The following is a 23,365-nucleotide window of genomic DNA, read 5'->3' as shown; positions in this document are numbered from 1 at the left end:
CCTTGTTATGCCCTGCAGTAAAGCCCCTCTAATTCCTCCCCTCTTAAACCTACTCCAGTCAGGTTTTGTACATGTCAAGGTCACCAGTGGCCGCCATATTCCTAAGCCCTGTGGTCATTTCCGTCCTCATCTCATGGGCTCCATCAGCAGCATTTAACACAGCGGGCCACACCTTCTTCCTTGCAGAGCCCTTCACCTGGCTTTCAGAACCCCATCCTCTCTTGAATCTCCTCCTGCCTCAGTGTTTCCTCCTTCTCAGTTTTTGCTGCATCCTCCTCTTCTTCTCAACTTTTTTTTTCAATTGAGGTATAGTTAATTTACAGCATTACGTAAGTTTCAAGTGTACAACATAGTGATTCACCAGTTTGAAAAGTTATACTCCATTTATAGTTATTATAAAATACTGGCTATATTCCGTTTGCTGTAGCTTATTTCTTTTATACACAGTAGTTTGTACCTCTCAATCCCCTACCCCTATCTTACCCTCTCCCTTCCCTTGCCCCACTGGTAACCACTAGTTTGTTCTCTGTATCTGCTTCTTTTTTGTCATATTCACTATATTCACTACAACACTAAATTTGTTGTAATTTTTAGATTCCACCTATAAGTGATCTCATACAGTCTTTGTCTTTCTCTGTCTGACTTATTTCACTAAGCATAATATCCTCCAAGTCCATCCATGCTGCTGCAAATGGCAAATTTCCTTCTTTTTTATGGCTGAGTAGTATTCCATTGTATATACATATACCACGTCTTCTTTATCTGTTCATCTGTTGGTGGTCACTTATGTTGCTCCATATCTCGGCTGTTGTAAATAATGCTGCTGTGAACATGGGGGTGCATGTATCTTTTCAAATTAGTGCTTTCATTCTCTTTGCATATGTACCCAGGAATGGAATCACTGAATCATATGGTAACTCTATTTTTAGTTTTTTGAGGAACCTCCATACTGTTTTCCACAGTGGCTACACCAATTTACATTCCCCTCAACAGTGCACGAGGGTTCCCTTTTCTTTACAACCTTACCAACATTTGTTATTTGTGGTCGTTTTGATGATAGCCATTCTGACAGGTGTGAGGTGATAGCTCATTGTGGTTTTGATGTTAGTTCTCTTCTCTCTCCTCATTCCTTTGATCTTATCCAGTCGTGGTTTTAAGCACCATTTATGCTAGTCTAGTCCTCTCCTCTAATCTCCTGACTCCTAAATCCAACTGCCGGCTCAGATTTCTAATAGACACCTCAAACTAACAGAACTCATGATTTTCCTCCCTTTTAATCTGCTCCATCCACAGCCTTCCTTAATTCACTTCTTGGCACATAAAATCTTCATAATGTTCAGGCCAAAACCCTGCAAATCATCTTTAATCATCATCCTCTTTTTTTTTTTTTTTTTTTTGCATCCAGCTCCAATCCTTCAGGAAATCCCATTAGCCCTAGTGTCAGAACATAGTTCCCAGATCCAACTACTTCTCATGGCCCTCACTGCATCCACTCTGGTCCCATCCACCACCATCCACCTCCTGGATTACTGTGTAGCTCCTAACTTGTCTCCCCTATAGCCTCTTGTCGCCACAGGAACCAGAGTTGCCCTTTTACAACATGTGTCAGATCATGTCACTCCTGCTCAAAACCATGCAGGGGCTCCCCATCTCACACAGAGTAAAAGTCTACAAGGTGTGCTGAGTCCCCTCTGCCCCCAGGCTACTCTCTGACTTCAGCCTCTGGCCGTCTCCCCGTCACTCACTCTGCTCCTGCCGGGCTGGCTTTTTTGCTCTGTCTTCAGCACTCCAGGCCCACTCCCCTTGGGGACCTCTACTGCTGCTCACTCTGCCTAGAATGCTCATACCACAGATATCTGCGCCTCCTTCAGGTGTTTGCTCAAATGCCTCATCCTCATCGAAGCGTACCCTCAACCTACCACGTTTACGATTGCGACCCCCTCTCCAGCTGTCCCGATCCCCCTTAGCCTGCTCTACTTTTTCCATAGCATTTTGACCTATTAAGATACTAAACAATTCACTTATTACCTGTATATATATTTATTTTTTTAATTGGAGTATAGCTCTCTCTATTTTTTTATTGATAATCTCCACCAACTAGAATGCATTTTTCCTGAGGAACAGAAATCTTCATTTTATTTACTGATGTATTCCAAATGTCTAGAACTGTGCCGGGCACATAGCAATGCCCAGTGACAAAAATTTTTAATAAATGAAGGCATGGGCGGAATCCTTTCACAATGTATATGGATGTCAAATCATCACATTGTACACGTTAAATATCTTACAATTTTATTTGTCAATTATACCTCAATAAACCTGCAAAAAAATTAATCTTTTCCTGAAAATATCATTTCCCTAGCATAAAAACCTAAAACTTAAAGGAAATCTTTTGACTTCAAGCAACATAAAGCAGGGTTTGGGGTCAGTGAAAATAAATACACAAATACATAAAACATACATAAATGCATGGAAAGAGTCTGAATGTATATAAAATAACCCATTAACCATAGATGTTTCTGGTAGAAGGATCATGGGTAAAAGTTTTTCTTTTTGTTCATCTGTTTTCCAATTTTTCTATAAGAAAGTTGAATTACTTTAATAATAAACTTTTCAATGAAAAAAATAGGTTTACTCCTGTGGATGATAGCAGTTTTATTATTATTTTTTTAATTAATTTATTTTTTTGCGGTACGTGAGCCTCTCACTGTTGTGGTCTCTCCCGCCGCGGAGCACAGGCTCCAGACGCGCAGGCTCAGCGGCCATGGATCACGGGCCCAGCCGCTCCACGGCATATGGGATCTTCCCGGACCGGGGCACGAACCCACGTCCCCTGCATCGACAGGCAGACTCTCAACCACTGCGCCACCAGGGAAGCCCCTTAATATTTTTTTTTTTAGTCTGCAGTTCCAGCGGTTCACCCACAGAAGAGAATAGGTAAGATGGTGGAAACATGGGAGAGGCACCCACTCATGTCATCGTGAAGATCCCCTGCCCAGACAGTGCAAGAAATTCTGTCTTGATTTGCGTTTCCCCAGAAGCAGACCCAGCAAGGGGTTATCAGAGAGGTGGCAGGGTGGGGACACTGAGACAGAAAAGAGACAGAAACGAATAAAGGCAAGGCTGTCAGGCCACGTCCACTAGGGGCAACCAAGACTCCATCCCATGGACGAACCCTGGGACGCAGTGCAGAGAGTGCCTCAGTTATCCCATCCTAGGCGGGAATTTATCCTCCGACAGTGGTTGAGGGCTGTTTTGCGGGGCATTAATTCCCTTGCACTTCCATCGTGTCCCCTGTCCTACAGCCAGGAGAAAAAAAAAAGTCTCAGGTAGAGGGTTGCAGGTGTGGGCAGTCAGTAGATTTCTCCAAGTTGAGGTGAAAGCCAAGGGAATGTGGCTGGGTGCTGAGAGGGTCTGCAACAATTCCTTGGTTAAGTCTCTGATTTTGCTTTCTGGGCGGAGCTCCCTTGTCCATTGCCCTCTGTGGCTCTTGGATGTGCCCTCTGCCGGGGTTCTTCCTGGTCCGTTATCTCCAAGGCCGCATGTGAGGTGAGCAGTGTGGACAGTGCCCTCCTGCAGAGACTGTAGCTTGCTTTCCCCCAGTGCGTCTTTGGGCACCCAAGGACTGATTCAAGGCTTGGGCAACAAAAGTTTTTGTAGTCTGAGTTCAGGAACTCTTCGGCCCCCTCCCCGTGTCCTCAAGTCCATTCTCTACGTCTGCATCTTTATTCCTGTCCTGCCCCTAGGTTCATCAGAACCATTTTTTTTTTTTTTAGATTCCATATATATGTGTTAGCATACGGTTTTTGTTTTTCTCTTTCTGACTTACTTCACTCTGTATGACAGACTCTAGACAAAGTGAGAGAGTAGCATGGACATATATACACTACCAAATGTAAAATAGATAGCTAGTGGGAAGCAGCTGCATAGCACAGGGACATCAGCTTGGTGCTTTGTGACCACCTAGAGGGGTGGGATAGGGAGGGTGGGAGGGAGATGCAAGAGGGAGGGGATAGGGCTTCCCTGGTGGCACAGTGGTTGAGAGTCCGCCTGCTGATGCAGGGGACATGGGTTCGTGCCCCGGTCCACGAAGATCCCACATGCCGCGGAGCGGCTGGGCCCGTGAGCCATGGCCGCTGAGCCTGCGTGTCCGGAGCCTGTGCCCGGAGCCTGTGCTCCGCAACGGGAGAGGCCACAACAGTGAGAGGCCCGCATACCTCAAAAAAAAAAAAAAAAAAAAGAGGGAGGGGATATGGGGATTATGTATACATATAGCTGATTCACTTTGTTATACAGCAGAAACTAACACAACATTGTAAAGCAATTATATTACAATAAAGACGTTTAAAAAAAACTCTTAAAAAAACCAGAATTCTTTGGCCATACAATTCCTTCAAATATTTAGTAAGCTTCTGAAATCTTTCTTTGCAGTCATTTGCGCATGACAGTATGCACACCTAGGTTCTTTACCAGACACAATTCTCAAGCCTGATTTACCTCTTTGCACCCTAACCCCTAGGCTTCTCTCCTCCAACTTAATGGAAACCATCTTGAAGCTCTCTGGGAAAGAAATTGGCCTGAGCGTGAAGAGAGCAACCTTAAACGATTTTTGCTACAGTGGTGAGACCAGGTATTGAGAAGTCCTAATGGGCTTTTGTTGCTCAGAGCCTTTTTTTTTTTTTTTTTTCCTCCATGTTATCACTTACTCTTAGGGCTCAAAGTGGAAGGCTCCAGATTTCTGGACTCATCCTATCCCTTTCATTTCTGTTCTTGAACCAACCAATTGTTGCCTGAGCTTGACTCTTCCTTGTACAGACTCCCTAAGCAAAGCCAGTAAGAACTGGGAATTCCCTGGAGGTCCAGTGGTTAGGACTCTACCGTTCCACTGCAGGGGCCATGAGTTCGATCCCCGGTCAGGGAACTAAGATCCTGCAAGCCACACCGTGTGGCCAAAAAACAAAACAAGTAACACTGACTTTGTGTTTTCCAACCTCTTCTAGAGCCACCAGCTTAGTACATACTTTGCTCAGAAAGAAATCCAGGACAAGAGTTTTATTAAGTAATTTGCTATTACCTTCATCTTTTCTGCCTCCAGTGCCAATTTTCTTACCTTCCCCACTGTGCTACATGTTTTAAGATCCCCAATGCAAGGGAGTAAATTTTGTATTAACAATGATAAAACTACCTTCTGTACAAATAAACCCAAGAATTTTGATGGCTTGACACAGTCAAAGTTTTGTTCTCTCTCATGAAATAGAGCTGGGTGGTAACCAGGTCAATGGGGCGCCCTCCTCCCTGGAGTCATTCAAGGATTCAGGATATCAAAAGCAAAGCCCCCTTCAACATGTGGTTTCCAAGGTCACCCTGGGGGTCATGTCCATTCCATGTCCATTCCAGCCAGTCAGAGACTAGAAGAGCATGGATGAGCTCCAGTGGGAGGATGGTGAGTCTCATAAAATTTCCCCTCCCATTTCATTTTCTAGAACTCAGTCCTATGGCTCCATGTAGATGTAAGGCGCAGGGTGAAAGGATGTATTCCTGGCTTTGTAGCCACAGTGCTATGCTATGTGAAAGGAGGGAACCAATTTTTCTGTTGACAGCACATCTCCCACAATTTAAAGTAAAAAATATATAAATAATGCAGACTCTAAGCTCTCTACACTCCCAGCCCTTTCCCTAATTCTTTCTTTGGACTCACTGGAATGGGGGGATTGGCCAGGATGCTGTTCTTGGGCTTGAGGTGAGGGAGCTTCTTCACCTGATTCAATTTGAGAAGGAAGCAAGGAAGGAACCGGCAGGGTGTCTCTAAATAACTGCTCCCTTTTCTATTTTGGTAAAAATCCCTCTCTGACTGAGCAATCACTAACGACTGGCTTTCGGGATATTTTTTTTTATACAAATAAATTGAAAAACTGAAGCACTCTGCTCTTTGCTTCCCTGAGTGACAGTAGGCAGAGGAATGACCACAGGAAGTAGGAGCCTGGAACGGCGCTTATGCAGTGGGACAAGTTTCCCATTAATTACTTCTCACTTGAATAACAGGACATGGGAGGTGGGCTGTTTGCTGTCGCTAATGGCCCACTGCAGGATAGGTATTGCCTGATACAGAGACAGGGCTGGGGACAGCCACTCCGGGGGCCATCGTAAAACCAGTTTTATGGAAGAAGCCACCGTTGTTTGAAACCAAACCCAACCAAACATGGAATGCTCTCCAGCGGCACCAACCCCACTCTTCTCAAATTCATTCCCTCACAGAAGCCCCAGGCACTCTCAGCCTAGAGGGAACCAGAGCAAATAAATTTTCCTCTTTGTAGAATGTGGACTTTTGTGATTTAGGATGATCAGTGTCTTACACACATAGCTGACTAGCTACTCAGACCCAGTGACCCTGATCAAATCAATCCACACAGATGAGGTTCTGGTTTATACAAAAGGGAGGGAGTTGCTCACCAGGCAAAATAATTCATTCCCTACTCTAACGTGTTTTTTTGTTTGTTTGTTTTTGTTTTTATGAAGACCTGACTCATGGTGCATTGAAAACACAGTGCAGTTCACTCTCAACTTGTCAAAGGTCCAGCAGTTGTGTAAAGTGTCCGCCCTGCAATAACGTAAGGACCTCAGCCCCGGGCTCCAGGGCTCCGGGCAGCCCAGCTGTCACTGCCACAAACAGGTGGTGTAAACAATAGCTTGGCTCAGCTCACTCACTTGCCAAACCCTCCCGCAGCTGAGTGTCCAGCCAGAGAGCGGCCCAGGCGAACACCCCACCACTAGCCCATGGAGCCCCGGCCACTCCTGCTGTTCCTTGGCCTCTGCTCAGGTAAGTGCCAGGGCTGCGGGGCTCTCTTTTGAGGCTGAAGCACTAGAAGCCCCCGAACCAGAGTCTTGCTTCTTTGATGGGAACACAGAATGGCAGGGCTTCACCAGCCCCAGGCTGCTCTGTCCTGTTTCTCACCGATGTTGGCTTGATTGGGTTTGTGGATAAAGATTTTTAGTTGGGTTATCCAATTAAAATAGGAGCTGCCTGGTCAAAAGCTACAAAGTAGACACGCAATCTCTCTTTCCTTCAGTGCCTGCATCTTAGTAAACCCGTACGATCTGATTCAGCACCTCTTCTACCATCCCGGAGCTGCTATCATAGTTGAACAACTATAGGAACTTAGAAGGGTGACTTATAATCACAAGCAATATAGTTAACAAGTCTTTTTATGGCTCTAGGAGAATTCTGATAATGAAGAGGATAGATTGACAGCTCCATGTGCTGGAGGGAGAAACCTTTTCATAACTATAACTAAACGCTCTCCATGAGAGATGAAATATTTTGTAATTTTTTAAACTTCTGAAGCTAAAAAAAAATTCGTATGAATGCATTACGGCCTACTTTTTTTTTTTTAAGAACACTACTATATGTAGGTTTGGGTTTAATTGAAACCATAAAACCTTGCACAGCCCTTGACCTGCGTTCAACTCTGGAATGTGTCACAACACAGCAGCTGAAAAGTTATCCTGAATCCCAAACTTCCGGTCGAGGGAAATAGATGTTTGCTGATTGCTTCATATAAAAGTTTACTGGTGATATCATCTCAACTGAGAAACAAGGCAACTGATATTCTGTGATTTCTATTCTCTAATATTGCTCTGACAAACACAGGTCTTCTGGGCAAAAGAGGTGAAGAGCTTTATTATAAATGGTTTTCAATAGCAGAGTTGAAGGAAATAGCCTAAACTCTGATAAACTATATCCCCTGGGATTTGGACTCAATCCAACCAAAGCTGGCCTCGTGGTGATGGTGGTGGTGGTGTGTGGGTGTATGTGTGTGTGTGGGTGTATGTGTGTTTGCAAACACTACACTCAATGGAAATTCTTAAGTGATATGTTTATATATAAAAATCCTTAAGAGATCTTTTAGGACACCAAGGATCTCCAAAAATGCAAGTTTAGCTATTTTTTGAAGTATGTGATATGTATTTAGATCAAACCTAGAGTTTGCTGGTGTCAATTCACATGGATAGTTAACAGAAATTTAGAGCAAGATGAGGCAATCCAACATCTTCAAATTTATATTATAGGGAAACTGAGGCTAAAAGACATGGACTCACCTTCCCAAAGTCACTTCATGTACAAACTTTGGAATGTGATCAGACTCCATTTTTTATGTGCATGGTCAGAAAACACAGCCTGAAATTGAAAAGGTAGGAAGAAACACAGTACCAGGTTGAGATAAGAATCACCCAAGGTGACTATTAACAGGACAGAATTCCTTTTGTCCAACCCACCGAGCTATTCCCCACATAAAAATACAGATTGGACTAGTATGGTACAAAAGAACACTTTAAAATTGTGGCTGGGTTCCCCTACTTAGATTCAGTCCTTTGGGGGCAAAAGTGAGGGACACTTTTTCCCGTGTTAGCGTAACACATAATGATCTCTGTTCTATTTTTATAGCACATTCATTACAACCTTTCCTCTCCCCTAGCTCAGGAATCCCAAGCACTTCATTACCACCTTGCTTATGGCATATTACTTTCCAGCTTGTTTACAGTTATTTATGTAAATGGAAAATATCAATGTCCATGAAGGTAGGAAGACAGGATCTGTATCAGATTCATGTTGGAAAACCTCAAAGCTACTCAAAATATGCTTTGCACACAGCAAATGTTTAACAAATATGTGAATGAATTAATGTTACCACCATCTGAATAGGGATGACTAGCATGATTTGGCTGAAAAGCGAGACTCTGACATTACATATGTGTTTGTCTGTGTTTGTTAATTTACATCCTGCCTTTTAAAGAAAGTATTTACTGTGATTTATTGAATCCGTGAAGAGATGGTCCAATTCTCCAGACCATACTGGAGTTGGGAACAGAATCCTAGAATTCTGAGTTCAGGTCCTATAAGTTTTCTATCACTCTACCCTGCTTTTGGGAGGAAAAAGAAAAGAATACTAACGAATATGGTCTAAGAAATGGAGCCCTCCTTGGAAATTCCTTAGAAGTTCATTACGAAAGGCACAAGGCCCCTTGGCCTTGGCGAGGGTACAGAGGAGGAAGTGAGTATCCCCGGAACCCTGACCGTGCCTGGCTCCCCAGTGCTCCCTACTCCCTAGCAGAACTTAGGGTTGGCCTGCATAGTTTTCCTGCCACAGAATGCTGACCGTCTGCTCTCTCTGTTGCTTTCTAGTATGTTCTTCCTGTCAAACTGGAATAAACGGTCACTTAAAAATAAGCAGCCCAAGGTAAAACCAAAGCAATAACCTCAAACCCAGTGGCCAAGGCACTCAGTGATCCACGCCAGTCCCCCACTGCCCCCGCCGTGGGCTGGGTGGGCCCCGGGATAGACTAGGCGTGGAGGACAGAGGACAGCTGCATCCCAGGGGCTCAGTGGGGCACCTGCAAAACCTGGGTCTTTGGACAACATGCTGCTCTAAGGGTCCTCAAATGCAGGTAGTTTGGGGGAGATGACACATGAAAGCTCTGCACAGACCCTTTTAGGTTCAGAAAATTTGGGAAACTAGAAATGAAGAGGTAGGAGGCTAGGTAAGGCATTCAATATAGAGAGTCCAGGAAGGTCATAATGAAGATATCTGAGCTATACTGAAACCTTCAAAAATCCGAATGGACATGATACATTTGCCTTTAGGGAGGTGGTAAAGAGCACAGGCCCTCTCGTCAGACAGCCTCCACTTATAATCCTACCTCTAACTAGCTGGGAGCCATGAATACATGGCTCAGCTCTCCAGACCTCAGTTTTCCCATCTGTGAAGTAGGAGTAAAGACTGACCTCATAGAATTTTTATAAGGATTCAATAAGATAATACAAATACAGGACCTTTAATAAAGCTCTACAGGCTAATTAAAACACATACTTTTGGGAGCATGAAAATGTTTCAATTCATTCCATAGCATTGGTTATTTCAAACTGATATAAAGTTCTGGATGAGAAATAGTGGTTGAGAGCATGGGCTCTGGGTGTCAATCCTGGCTCCACCATTTATGAAATCTGGGCCTCAATTTCCTCATCTGTAAATTGAGGACAATGATAGTACATACCACACCCAGTTATGAGGACTGAAAGACTTAGTACATATAAAGCACATAGAAGAATGTCTGGCACAAAACAAGTTGGGTGTGTTAGTTATTATTTTTGTTGATCAATAAAGATAGAAAATGGAATTACTTTTTACTTAATAATTATTTTGTTGACAAACACTTCCAAACTTAGGATTGAAGGAGAAAAATAAAAAACCAACCACCTGCCTTAGCGGTGATCGGTTAACACAACTGGGGAAAAAGGGAAAGCATCTCACTCGTTTCATTTTTAAAGTTGTCTTGGCCCAGGGAAAAAGTGTAGTTTCAGCAATAACCTGCGGAAAGGGGAGATCTGGTTACATGAATCCGGGCAAATGGATCGTGTGTCTACTTCCTTTCCCAGCCCTGAACAGGCAACCCCCAAACCACAGCAGGCTTGAGTTACAGAGATCCTTCATAAGGAACTTGTTGGAATTTGGAACACATTTTCTCATAGGAATAATGGCACATGTCGCTGTACAGTTTCCAGCACATTCATAACATTAAAAGTGAGTACAGGAGCACAGCACAGAATGACCGGCTCTAACTTCAGCTCTGCCCTAGCTGCATGACCGCAGACAAGTCAGCCCACTTCTCGGAATCTCAGGCGAGAATGTCTGCCTGCCTGCCTGCCTGCTGGTGAGGACCACATCACGCTCAACACACAAAGCCTGTGGGCTCTGAGAATACTGGATGATATTGCCCTCCATCCTGAAGGAAAACATAGTAAAGATTCCTTGGAATCATTCATGCTCTAAATAGGAGCCCCAAACCCAGGTCAGCAGAACATGTGGTTTTCACTCTTAGCAACTTAATTGGGACATGGGCCCATCAGCAGTGATTATTTTTTTATTTTTAAAATTATGGAGGGCTTCCCTGGTGGCGCAGTGGTTGACAGTCTGCATGCTGATGCAGGGGACGCGGGTTTGTGCCCCGGTCTGGGAGGATCCCACATGCTGCGGAGCGGTTGGGCCCATGAGCCATGGCCGCTGAGCCTGCGCGTCCAGAGCCTGTGCTCCGCAACGGGAGAGGCCACAACAGTGAGAGGTCCACGTACCACAAAAAAACAAAATTATGGAAAAATACATAAGTATGTAAGATTTACCATGGTAAAATACACATTACATAAAATTTCCATTTTAAAGTACACAATCCAGTGGCATTAGGTACATTCACAATGTTATGCAACCATCACCACTAATTCCAGAACTTTTTCATCACCCTAGAAGGAAACCCTGGGCCCATTAGCAGTCACTCCAATTCCCCAGTCCCCACAGTCCCTAGTAACCACTAACCTACTCTCTGTTCTATGGATTGACCTATTCTGGATATTTCATATAAATGAAATCATACAATGTGCCCTTTTGTGTCTGACTTCTATCACTTAGCATAATGTTTTCAGGAGTCATTCATGCTGTAGCATGTATCAGAACTTCATTCCTTTTCATGGCTGAATAATATTCTACTGCATAGATATACCACAATTTGTTTATCCATTTATCCATTGATGAACATGTGGGTTGTTTCTACCATATTGCTATTGTAAATATTGCTATGAATATTCATGTACACATTTTTTGTTGGCTTTGGGGTTTTTTTGGTTTCTTTTTTAAATTGAAGTATAGTTGATTTACAATACTGTGTTAGTTTCAAGTGTATAGCAGTGATTCAGTCATATATATATATATATGTATATATATTCCTTTACAGATTCTTTTCCTTTATAGAATATTGAGTGTAATGCCCAGTAGGTCCTTGTTGGTTACCTATTTTATATATGGTAGTGTGTATACGTTAATCCCAACCTCCTAATTTATACACCCTCCACCCCATGTACAAATTTTTGTATGACCAGTTCATTTGTGGATATACCCAGGAATGGCATTGCTAGGTCATCTGGTAGCTCTGTGTATAACTTGTGTGAGAAACCACCAAACTGCTTTCCACAGCAGCTACACCATTTACCTCTCACCAGCAACATATGAGGATTCCAGTTTCTCTGTAACCTCACCAATATTTGTCAATTTTAATTTTGTTAATTATGGAATAACATCCTAGTGGGTGTGAATCAGCATCAATTTTGGGCTGTTCATAGCATCATGAGCTCTGAGGCCAGCCAATCTGAGATTTCATTGCATCATGACCAGATTCTGAAATACCAAGACCGACTTTGTGTGGACCTTTCTTCTTGTGTGTGCGTGTTCCTAGCAAACTTGATGCAGCCAGATGCTGGATGAAGGAATGTCATCTGTCCAAAGGACAAATGCATGATAATCTGGCATGCCCCACTGGGAAGGGACCACACTGGCAGCTGCACTTGGAAAGGAATTCAAGGCAATAATAGCTGCATCAGGGAGCCCTTCAACAAGGGGGCCTGCGTGCCTTCCATGAGCTGGCCACACCTCAGTTACTCACGTTAGTTAGTGTGTGTCAAGGGTGGGAGCAGACTCTGACAGTGAGTGTGTTGTTTGCTGTCTCAGCTGGCCTCGTCCTGGGCTCCGAACATGAGACCCGCCTGGTGGCAAAGCTATTTGAAAACTACAACAGCGTAGTACGGCCCGTGGAAGACCACCGCAAGGCCGTGGAGGTGACGGTGGGCCTGCAGCTGATACAGCTCATCAACGTGGTGAGACAAGAGAGCTCCAGGCTCTCTACACCTCCCACCCTGGAGCATCCTCCCCTGGCTCCCCTCTTGTCCTCCTAAAGATGGGGCTTTATCTTTTTTTCAGGATGAAGTAAATCAGATCGTGACAACCAATGTTCGTCTGAAACAGGTAACTCAGCTAGATAATTGCATTCATGTTGTTTTTATTCACCTGAAATTTAACATGGGCCCAGAGGGAATCAATTTAGGTAGCAGGGATATGTACCAAAATGTTAAAAGTAGATATTTTGGGGTAGTGGGACTGTGGATCATGTTTTGGTGTTTATTTTTTATTGTACTTTGTGCTTTTTCTGTGTGTATTAATTTGCTAGGACGCCTGGAACAAAGTCACAACCTGGACAGCTTAAACAACAGAAACTTATTGTCTCACAGTTTTTGAGGTCAGAAGTCCAAAATTAAGGTGTTGGCAGAATTGGTTCCTTCTGAAGTTTGTGAGGGAGAACCTGCTCCAGGCCTCTCTGCTTTGCTCAGAATTGGTTGTCTTCACGTTCACATGACTTTCTTCCTGAATATGTATCTGTCTTCAAATGTCCCCATCTTATAAGGACACCAGTCATATTGGATTAGGGCCCACCTTAATGACTTCACTTTAACTTAATTACCTCTGTAAAGACCCTAACTCCAAATAAGGTCACATTCTGAGGTCTTGGGGGTTAGAACTTCATATTAATTTGGGGGAGACAATTCAACATTGTGTTATCCAAATTTGCTGCGTTGGGTATACGTTTCTTTCATAATGTAGAAGAAAATATAATACTTTTTAAAAATATGATGTTGCCTGCTTGAGGAAAACATTCCCAATAGGGTTGTTCTCCTTTCCTAAGGTGGGCAGTGTACCTGGTAGATCTGCTACCATGTGGTGGCGTTACTTGGGGCTACCTTTGTTTTCTCACCTGTAAAATGGGGTCAATAATCACTCCTACCTCATGGGAACTTTGTGAGGTCTAAATGATGAATATGGGTAAAATGCCTACAACAGTTCCTGCATGTACTCAGTGCTCTGTGTTTGCTCTTACTTGTTACTAAAGGGAAAACTGAATTCTGAATCAAACGCTTCTTACTGGAACACAATTTCTGTCCATACCTGAATTACCGTGCTCATCAGAGCTCTTGATAACCCTAGATTTTAAAAATATTTTTAGTTTTTTAATCGACGAAATGTCTTCATTTCTAGCAATGGGTGGACTACAACTTAAAATGGAACCCAGACGACTACGGTGGCGTGAAAAAAATTCACATTCCATCGGAAAAGATCTGGCGCCCAGACCTAGTTCTTTATAACAAGTAAGCAAAACAGACAGGATGAGGAGGCCGACATTATGGGGGCAGGTGGAGCCCAAGTGCCCTAACGGAAGGGCTGCCACTCTTGGCATGCGTCTCACCACTGTTCACATTAAATAACCCTTAAAAACCAAGAGCCAAGTTGACATGCTAGGGGTGCCATATGGTGTCTCGTGTTATGAATAGAAACAATTATCAGAGCCAAATTGAAACAGGGCTGCAGGGTGGGGGACATTTAATCCCTGAGAGCTCCTGTAGGGTATATGGCAACTATCCAAGGAACCCAAACGTCATATAATTGAGTTCCTTGGAATTAAATGTCCTTCCGACCAATAGGTCTGAACCTCCTGGGGTTGTTATTCATCACATCCTCACAGCATCCCAAGATGCCGCGTGCTGCTGATGGCCTGGGATGCCTATGTAGCCCATCCACTGGGCTCTGTGACAGACTGCATGTTGTGAAATTATAATGTGATTCAAGACACTCCAATTTAATGACACGTTCATTATCATACGCCCTTCATTTGTCAGGGAATGTTCATTGCAAAGAGCATCCTTCCCAGGCAGGAGCATTCAACACTGGCCTAGAGGATTTGTGGTCTGACATTCTACAGCACGTGTCTGGAGCGAGCAGGCTGTGCGTTCTAGTAGACTCACCAGGGAAGGTGGCCAGGGCTAGTGAGCAGAAATGATACCTTTTAAGACGACCCTCCCCAACTTTGATATTTTATTACATATTTTCCAATCCGACCTGGGATTCAAACTTGAGTCAAAGTACACAATCATTTGTGTAAACTTTTGGACAAGTATGCTCATAGGACAGAGTGTCTATCTCTCAGAGTTAAGTTTCTCTTTCACTGAGAATCTGAGGGAAACAATTAAAATCCTCAGGTCCTTTTGATAAGCTCACTCAGAAAGACCCTCATAGGGGAGAGAATCCTGTTTCACTTGCTTAGAAGGAGAGACATAGACCATCTTTTCCCTCTGCTCTGTTGGGAGGGTCTCAAGCTGCATAGTTTTCTGGATAGAGCCTCTTCTCAGTCCCAAGGAAAAATTGATGAGAAGAAAATCTCTTGATTTATGAAGTGAGGCACAATATATAACACATGTCCCTAAAAGCCCAGCAAGGTAGACCCCACCCGCTTTTCAGCACCTATTATACTGTCCTGCTCTCTGCCAAGGCCCTGGGGCGCAGGCTGTTCTGGAATGAGCAGACCACCCACTGAACAAGACCTGCAGAAATAGTTTGTTATTTTTTACTATCTACCATGTTGCCTTTTTTAATGAGAAATTATTGCCAACATTTGAACATTGGGAAATACATTAAAATCTGAATTTTTAACTTCTCTAGAAAAATCCAACATTCAAAAATATGGCAACTTTGGGGCTTCCCTGGTGGCGCAGTGGTTGAGAGTCCGCCTGCCTGCCGATGCAGGGGATGCGGGTTCGTGCCCTGGTCCGGGAGGATCCCACATGCCGCGGAGCGGCTAGGCCCGTGAGTCATGGCCGCTGAGCCTGCGCATCCGGAGCCTGTGCTCCGCAACGGGAGAGGCCACAACAGTGAGAGGCCCGCGTACCGCACAAAAAAATAAATAAATAAATAAATAAATAAATATATATATATATATATATATATATATATATATATATCTGGCAACTTTGGATTAAAAGTCTTGATTCCCAGCTTCCAAGGAAGAATCCGATATCAGGCAACATGGAGCCTTCGCTCCCACGCAGACACCATGGCAGAGCTGAGTGGTGCCTTCCTCAGAGGAGAGAGGGTCTCTCCCCATGCCAGGCTCAACCCTCCCTCCTTCCTTGCCTGCGTGGCCCTGGAAGCATCTGAGTTTGTGACCCCACCCCACTGGGGTCTAAATAGTTCTTTAAAGGTAATAGACCCCTTCTTTAACGTGCTTGTCACCGTAATGAGCCACTAGACATGTTTTTATTTAAAATTCCTGTTTTTCTTCTCAATTAACTTTCAAAGTATATCAGAGAAGGGATACATGGAGATTGACATCACAAATACTACTGAGGACTGGGAAGAAAAATCTGGGATGCAGTGAATCCGTGTCACTTGTTATTCCTTTAAAACTGTAGATTCTCAGGTTCATCCCTAGATAGCCTGATTCAGCACTCAGATGGTGCTCAGGAATCTATATTTTGTTTTCTTTTTTATTGAAGTGTAGTTGATTTATAATATTGTGTTAGTTGTAGGTATATAGCATAGAGATTCAGATTTTTTGCAGATTATATTCCATTATAGGTTATTACAAGATATTGAATATAATTCCCTGTGCTATACACTAAATCCTTGTTGCTTATCTTTTGTGTGCGTGTGTGTGTGTGTGTGTGTGTGCGCGCGCGCGGTACGCGGGCCTCTCACTGTGTGGCCTCTCCCGTTGCGGAGCACAGGCTCCGGACGCGCAGGCTCAGCGGCCATGGCTCACGGGCCCAGCCGCTCCGCGGCATGTGGGATCTTCCCGGACCGGGGCACGAACCCGTGTCCCCTGCATCGGCAGGCGGACTCTCAACCACTGCGCCACCAGGGAAGCCCGCTTATCTATTTTAAGTAAAGTAGTTTGTATCCGTTAATCCCATACTCCTAATTTGTCCCTCCCCCTCCTTCTCCCCTTTGGTAACCAGAAGTTTGTTTTCTGTATCTGCGAATCTGTTTCTGTTCTGTAAAGATTCACTTGTATTATTTTTTAGATTCAGGAATCTATATTTTAAACAAGCACCCCAGTGACCCTTATTATCAGACAAATTTGAAAAACATTGCCACAGATAAAAAGCGATGAAGTGCAAAAGAAAGCTTCTATAATTAGCACCTGAATAATTAACAACTGTCTCCCGTTAACATCCCCAAGCAGAATTGAAGGCTCATCTGTCACTTGGATCCCCGTTCCTCTTTTATCCCAATTGTAGTGCAGATGGTGACTTTGCCATTGTCAAGTTCACCAAAGTGCTCCTGGACTACACTGGCCACATCACGTGGACACCTCCCGCCATCTTTAAAAGCTACTGTGAGATCATCGTCACCCACTTTCCCTTTGACGAACAGAACTGCAGCATGAAGCTGGGCACCTGGACCTATGACGGATCCGTGGTGGCCATCAACCCGGTAGGTGGTGACCTAACTGTGAGGAGGTTGGATGCAGGAAAAGCGTGATTCGGGTCTCCCACTCTGTCCCTCCATTATCATAGGCTCTCAGCACCCATTCGAACTTTGGGGATTGTCTAGTTTGATGGTTCTCAATTGGTTGGGAAGGTTCTTGATGCACTGTATAAGAGAACCACCTGGGGCTTAAATAATTCTCTATGCCCAGGCTCAGGCCCAAGAATTCTGATTTAATCAGACTGGGGTGGAGCTAGGGCACCAATATATTTTAAAGCTCCCAAGTGACTTGAATGTATAGTCAACATGGAGAATCCCAATAGTCCAAACCCCCTTATTTTACCCCAAAGCGAAGGTAACCCAGGGTCCCTCCTGGGTATGTGACAGTGCCTTGTCACAGCTGATTAGGAAACCCTCCCCCTCCTCAGGGTGAGGAGGCTGGGAATTCAGAGTTTCATTCCATCTTCTCAGGAAAGCGACCAGCCAGACCTAAGCAACTTCATGGAGAGTGGGGAATGGGTGATCAAGGAGTCCCGGGGCTGGAAGCACTGGGTGTTCTACGCCTGTTGCCCCTCCACCCCCTACCTGGACATCACCTACCACTTTGTCATGCAGCGCCTGCCTCTCTACTTCATCGTCAACGTCATCATTCCCTGCCTGCTGTTCTCCTTCTTAACCGGCCTGGTGTTCTACCTGCCCACAGACTCAGGTGGGTGCAGTTGCCATGGCGGCAGCTGCTGACCCTGATGGATCTCGGGCTACTATTTTGGGGGAAGCCAGAAATAACCACGGCTAATAAACAAATACAGGCAGACGGACCCAAATCATCATCCCTGGGAGGATGCGTGTACTGACTGGCCATGTGCAGTGGTGAAATCCCAGCTGGGGCAGACTACAGAGCAGGCAGAGAGCTGAATGGGACCCTGAAGATGCACATACATAGCTCAGTCTGGTTAAGTGAATAACCACCAGCACCTATTTGCTGAATACCTGCTGTGTGCCCCGAAATGTGCTGGGTAAGGCGTGGATCACAGACACTACCGATGCCTCGTACCCCATGAAGTCACTTGCTGTATGTGACTAATCAGGTCTTGCCTCCTGTGCCCATGGCTTGCCCCTTGAAAATAGCTTTTGTGTATCTATTCTCCAGATGGCAGTATCTTTACACACAACACCATACTTCCCAAGTGGCAATTCTTTTTCCCATATCAGCCTGGACGACTTACTTACCTCCTACTGAGTAATCACATCTGTGACATAATTTCACCAGACACCAACAATCTACAGAAAAGGGGGAAAGGGAACACATATGCCTGCAAACAAGTCACTGCTCTTAAATGATTTACAGCAGACAAGCAGGGAAAAAAGAAAGATGGTAAGGTGGTCCTCAAACTTATGAGAGATAACGATTTTATCAGAAGGCCAAAAAAAAAAAAAAACCCACAAAAGTCTAAATCCAACTTTCCAACAAGAAAAAAAAAAAACTTACACATTCACTCACTCAACATATACCGTTTAAACAACTGTTACAAGACAGGGATAAGGTAGAGAATAAGGCAGAATTTTCCCCAGAGAACATATGTTCTAGGGATTGTACTCATTCTTAAACAAATGATCACAAACAAGTATTTTTTCACCTTTCTAATCAAATGAAGCTTCTTAAAGAGAGAAAACTCTAAGCTGGGCAATATGGAAACTAATCAGAGTTTCTATTAATATTAAATGATTTATGCTTGAAAAGCATTTAGAACAGTGAGACTGCTTGATAATTGTTAGCTATCATTATTATCATTAATCAAGAAATTTGATGTACCTTGATCAATATTTTATATTTATAATTCTGTTTTCTTTTTTACTTTTGAAGACTTTCCTACCCACCAGAAACTGACAATTTCTTGTTTGCATCCACTCTGGATCCTGTGTATATTCCTAGCATCTGGACGCATCCAGAATGCGAAAAGCTCCACACTGGAAAGCAGGGCCACACGAGGGGTTTCCCAGGACACAAACACCAAGACCATCCCAAGGAAAGTCCCTTCCAAAGTCTCTCTACTGCCTCTGAGCTGGTCAATCCCCACAAAAATATTCCAGTGCCATCCAGCCCCTGGCTGTCTTGTTTACTTGTCTAACCAAGACACCATCCGGGAATTGTTCACCCTGAAATTGTAGGGCCTGGAGAAAAGATTCAGGGGAAGGGGAATCCCTCATCCCTTAGTATGAAAAACAAAAAAAGTCAAAACAAGAAAAAAAACCCAAATCATCCCCTTAGATGAAGATGAGAAAGTGAGTGGTGTGAAATCATTGATTTTGCCCTTTCTCGGCTTTGGTCTTGCAGCTTGCTCCCACAATGAGAAAAAGATACATGTACTTCTGTGCTGCCCATCCATCTGCTGGGTAACAAGTAGGCCAGGCTGCAGTTCAGTTTTGTGAGGTTTAAGACATTCTGCTGCAGATGGAAAAACTGCCATCTGGGGTCTCGATTACCACCCAGAACCTCCCTGGGTTCCCTGAGTTCCGCCAAGAAACGGAATGCTGGGCAAGAGGTGAAGTAGCATTTCCTGCTTGGCAGCCTCTAATGGAAACGCCTGCCACTTGCCATCATCAGCAGAGTTAAGGTGCCAAGGTCTCATAGGAAATTCTGCAGAAAAAATTCCCCACAACGAGACCTTGAGAACATGACGGTCACATTCCTCTCACCCTTGGGTTTTGGTGGTGTGCTTGTTTGCTAGGGCTGCCTTCACCAAGGACCACAGACTGGTGGCTTAAGCAACAGAACTTTATTTTCCTACAGTGCTGGAGGCTGGAAGTCCAAGATCAAGGCGTCAGCAGGGTTGGTCTCCTCTGAGGCCTCTCTCCTTGGCTTGCAGATGGCTGTCTTCAGCCTGGGTCCTCACATGGCCTTTCCTCTGTGTGTGGCTGTGTCTCAATCTCCTTTTCTGATAAGGACACCAGTCATATTGGATGAGGGCCCACCCTAAGACCTCATTTTAATTGAATTACATCGTTAAAGGCCCTATCTCCAAAACAGTCCCTGAGGTGCTGGGGCTTAAGAGTTTCAACACATAAATTAGGGTGGAAGAACAATTTAGCCCATAACAGGTGTGTTGTGTTTGTTTCTTCTTTTGTCCAGGAGAGAAGATGACTCTGAGCATCTCTGTCCTGCTGTCCTTAACCGTGTTCCTTCTGGTCATTGTGGAGCTGATCCCTTCCACCTCCAGTGCAGTGCCCTTGATTGGGAAGTACATGCTGTTCACCATGGTGTTCGTCATCGCATCCATCATCATCACCGTCATCATCATCAACACGCACCACCGCTCCCCCAGCACCCACGTCATGCCCGAGTGGGTGCGGAAGGTGAGCGAGCAGGGCCCTGGCACACTTTGCACAGGGCCGCCCCTCCCTCAAGGCATCCGCAGGTCTACTCTTCTGTGTGGCCATTGGCCTCCTAGGTAACCCTTGTGGGCACTTAGGAACGGAAAGTCCTTTCTAGGCTGTAGGGGCTTTGGGGAAGGAACTTTCTTTGGCTTCTTACTGGGTATAAATAACTCAAGCAACCGCCCCAGGGAGATAAGAAAACCAGAATTAACAAAGCCCATTCCAAACTCAACCTTAAAGAATCTCTTTGATTAGAGAAGATGAATAAATCACTATCCTTTTATTCAAATGCTGTGAAATCTTGAGATGTCTGTTTTTATGCCTTCCAGTTTGTGAACAGACTGCTTATTTTTTTGCTGGTAGAATCATCTGCTGAGACTAGAATAAGGGCTAGAAATTGGGAGTGGGGGTAGGGAGGGGGCTTGATGAGAGATTGTCAAAAAGGTTTAGTGCGGAACTTGGTCTCAAATATTTACATTACTGAATTTTAAAATGTGTTAACATTTCCAATATGTTGGTTCTTTCATACATCTTCACAGAGACACTAACGTCCAGTCTTTTGTGCACAACGCAAAAGATTTGTTATGAATTGATAGAGAAACTACTGCTTGCAATGTATTCTTTTGGGAGGAGAGACAGTCCCCTGCTTCTCTAAAGGCCAAGTGACTCCTGGCAATACCTATGCTGCATTTCTTCAGGAACAAGAAAAAGAAGAAAACAGTCTAGCTGTTTTGTGGGGCCGGAACCTTATATATATTTTTTAGCGGGAGGAGCCCTTTCTTTAACCTTTTGATCATGAGGACACAGGCCTGGAAAGAAGTGGGTGCCTACAGGGGGTCTGGAAGCTTAAGCTTCATTGGTTTCTTGAGTCACTAGCTGCACACAGGCTCCCTCCAGTGGCAAGCTGCTGGCATTACAGAATCATCTCTGTTAGCCTTAGTCATTTGACAGGTCTCAGGATACAGACGAGGAAGCTTTGAGAAAATCTAGTAGAGAGAGTCCTTTTGTTTTAGGGACAAAGAGGCTGAGGCCCAGAGAAGCTGAATGATTCGCCTAAGGTCACATTGCTTATGCAAAATCAGAGTTTGATGCTTGCCCTGCTGACAATAATTCCCATACGTGGACTTTTTTATTTTATTATAGGTTTTTATCGACACTATCCCAAATATCATGTTCTTCTCCACGATGAAAAGACCATCCAGGGAAAAACAAGACAAAAAAATTTTTACAGAAGACATTGATATTTCTGACATTTCTGGGAAGCCGGGACCTCCACCCATGGGTTTCCACTCTCCCCTGATCAAACACCCCGAGGTGAAAAGTGCCATTGAGGGCATCAAATACATCGCAGAGACCATGAAGTCAGACCAGGAGTCCAATAATGTAAGCTCTGTGGCTTGAGATCTGCACCTCTTGTTTAAATGGTCAAATGCTTGAGCACAGAGGGATGGGTTTGGCTTGATGGGAAGGTTGGCGTTCAAGGGGCAGCTACTGACGTAAGATGCGCCCAGTGACCCCCTAGGCCATCTTAGCAAGTCATCATATTGTGAATAACCTACTTTAAAAATAAAGATCATAATGCCAGTGGAGGGATGATCAACAGATTGAAGGGCCCCTAGATGATGGATAGCACGAACATCGGGAGTCCATGATCGTCTTACGGAAATTCTAACATATTCCTCTCTCCCAGGCGGCCGAGGAATGGAAGTACGTTGCAATGGTGATGGACCACATTCTCCTCGGAGTCTTCATGCTCGTCTGCATCATCGGAACGCTGGCTGTGTTTGCAGGTCGGCTCATTGAATTAAATCAGCAAGGATGAGCAGAAAGCTGAGCTGAACCTCAGCGCCAGGGAAATTTGTCTACTTGGATACATGCTCACTTATCAAACATTTAATTTTCTGTATTTATTATTCATGACAAAAGTTTCTGTTTACATAAGGTTATGGCCTCAAAGTGTCTTCACATTGCTTCTCCCTTCGCTCCTGCTGTGGCTGCCTGGAGAGTGAACCCTTTGCAGTAAATGAATCTGGATTGCTACATGAAGCGTTCATTTCCAACAGTGTCCAGAAGAATTTTGCCCAGGATAACTGAGCTTTTCTGTTAGTTTTTAAAATTTTTAAATTTTACGCAAAGAGTCTATCCTTTGCTTAAAAGTCAGTTTTGTACCTGCTAAAAGAGCCCCATCTACCAGTCCCAAAAAGATGAAACATTTGACTTGGAGAGAAAGAAAGCAGTAGAAAGACAATATGAAAATTCTAGAATGGCCACCACAATGCAACTGCCTCAAAAACTCATGCTTTAAAGTAGGTTTCTAGAACTTGGAGGTGAGGGAAGGTCTTCCCAGTCTAACACAGCACCTGAGCTTGATGCTTGGTGTTTGAGGGAAAAGAGGTCCTAACCTGTATTGAGTGTGGGCCCAGGCACTGTGGGAATGGGCTCGCAGGCATGTTTTTATTTATCCTCAGAACTCTCATGACCGTCCCTGTTTTACAAATGCAGAGACTGAACTTGAGGAAGGAAGGTTAAGTTCATGGCCCCAAATAACAAGTAGAACAGACATTTGAACCTAGACCTTGTAGGTTCAAAGCAGCTCTGGGCTGGGCCAGTTCATCTGCTCGCTTGCTCTTTGGATCAACTCTGGCTCCATCTGGGCCATTCTGTGACTCTGGTCAGTGTTTCTGAGAGGTTCAGTCCTAGTGTCAGCCATCTTTCTGCCTCCCCAATTAAACCACCTGCCTTTTCCCCCAGTCCTTACCCCACTCCTGTTTGGGGTTCTAGTTCTATAAATGAAATCAGAAATGTGTGCACATATCATCATCATTTCTGCAATTCTGGACAAGGAGAGAAAAGTATTT

At 44.3% G+C, this 23,365-nt stretch overlaps 1 protein-coding gene across 1 annotated transcript; it reads left to right on the top strand.

Moving 5' to 3' along the window:
• Positions 1-6,774: 6,774 nt before the first annotated feature.
• CHRNA1 (cholinergic receptor nicotinic alpha 1 subunit) lies at positions 6,775-22,329 on the top strand (the record flags this gene model as incomplete). Its single annotated transcript, XM_079710363.1, has 9 exons — positions 6,775-6,817; positions 12,549-12,694; positions 12,798-12,842; positions 13,908-14,017; positions 16,943-17,138; positions 17,604-17,841; positions 20,263-20,486; positions 21,651-21,890; positions 22,198-22,329. 9 exons carry the CDS (start codon positions 6,775-6,777, stop codon positions 22,327-22,329), a joined length of 1,374 nt encoding a protein of 457 aa, XP_079566489.1.
• Between the last annotated feature and the right edge of the window lie 1,036 nt (positions 22,330-23,365).

The sequence above is a fragment of the Hyperoodon ampullatus genome (genome assembly GCF_949752795.1).
Source record: "Hyperoodon ampullatus genome assembly, chromosome: 8".
Classification (NCBI taxonomy): domain Eukaryota; kingdom Metazoa; phylum Chordata; class Mammalia; order Artiodactyla; family Ziphiidae; genus Hyperoodon; species Hyperoodon ampullatus.
The sequence above is the reverse complement of the archived record's forward strand: the minus strand, read 5'-3'. Positions and strand labels throughout refer to the sequence as shown.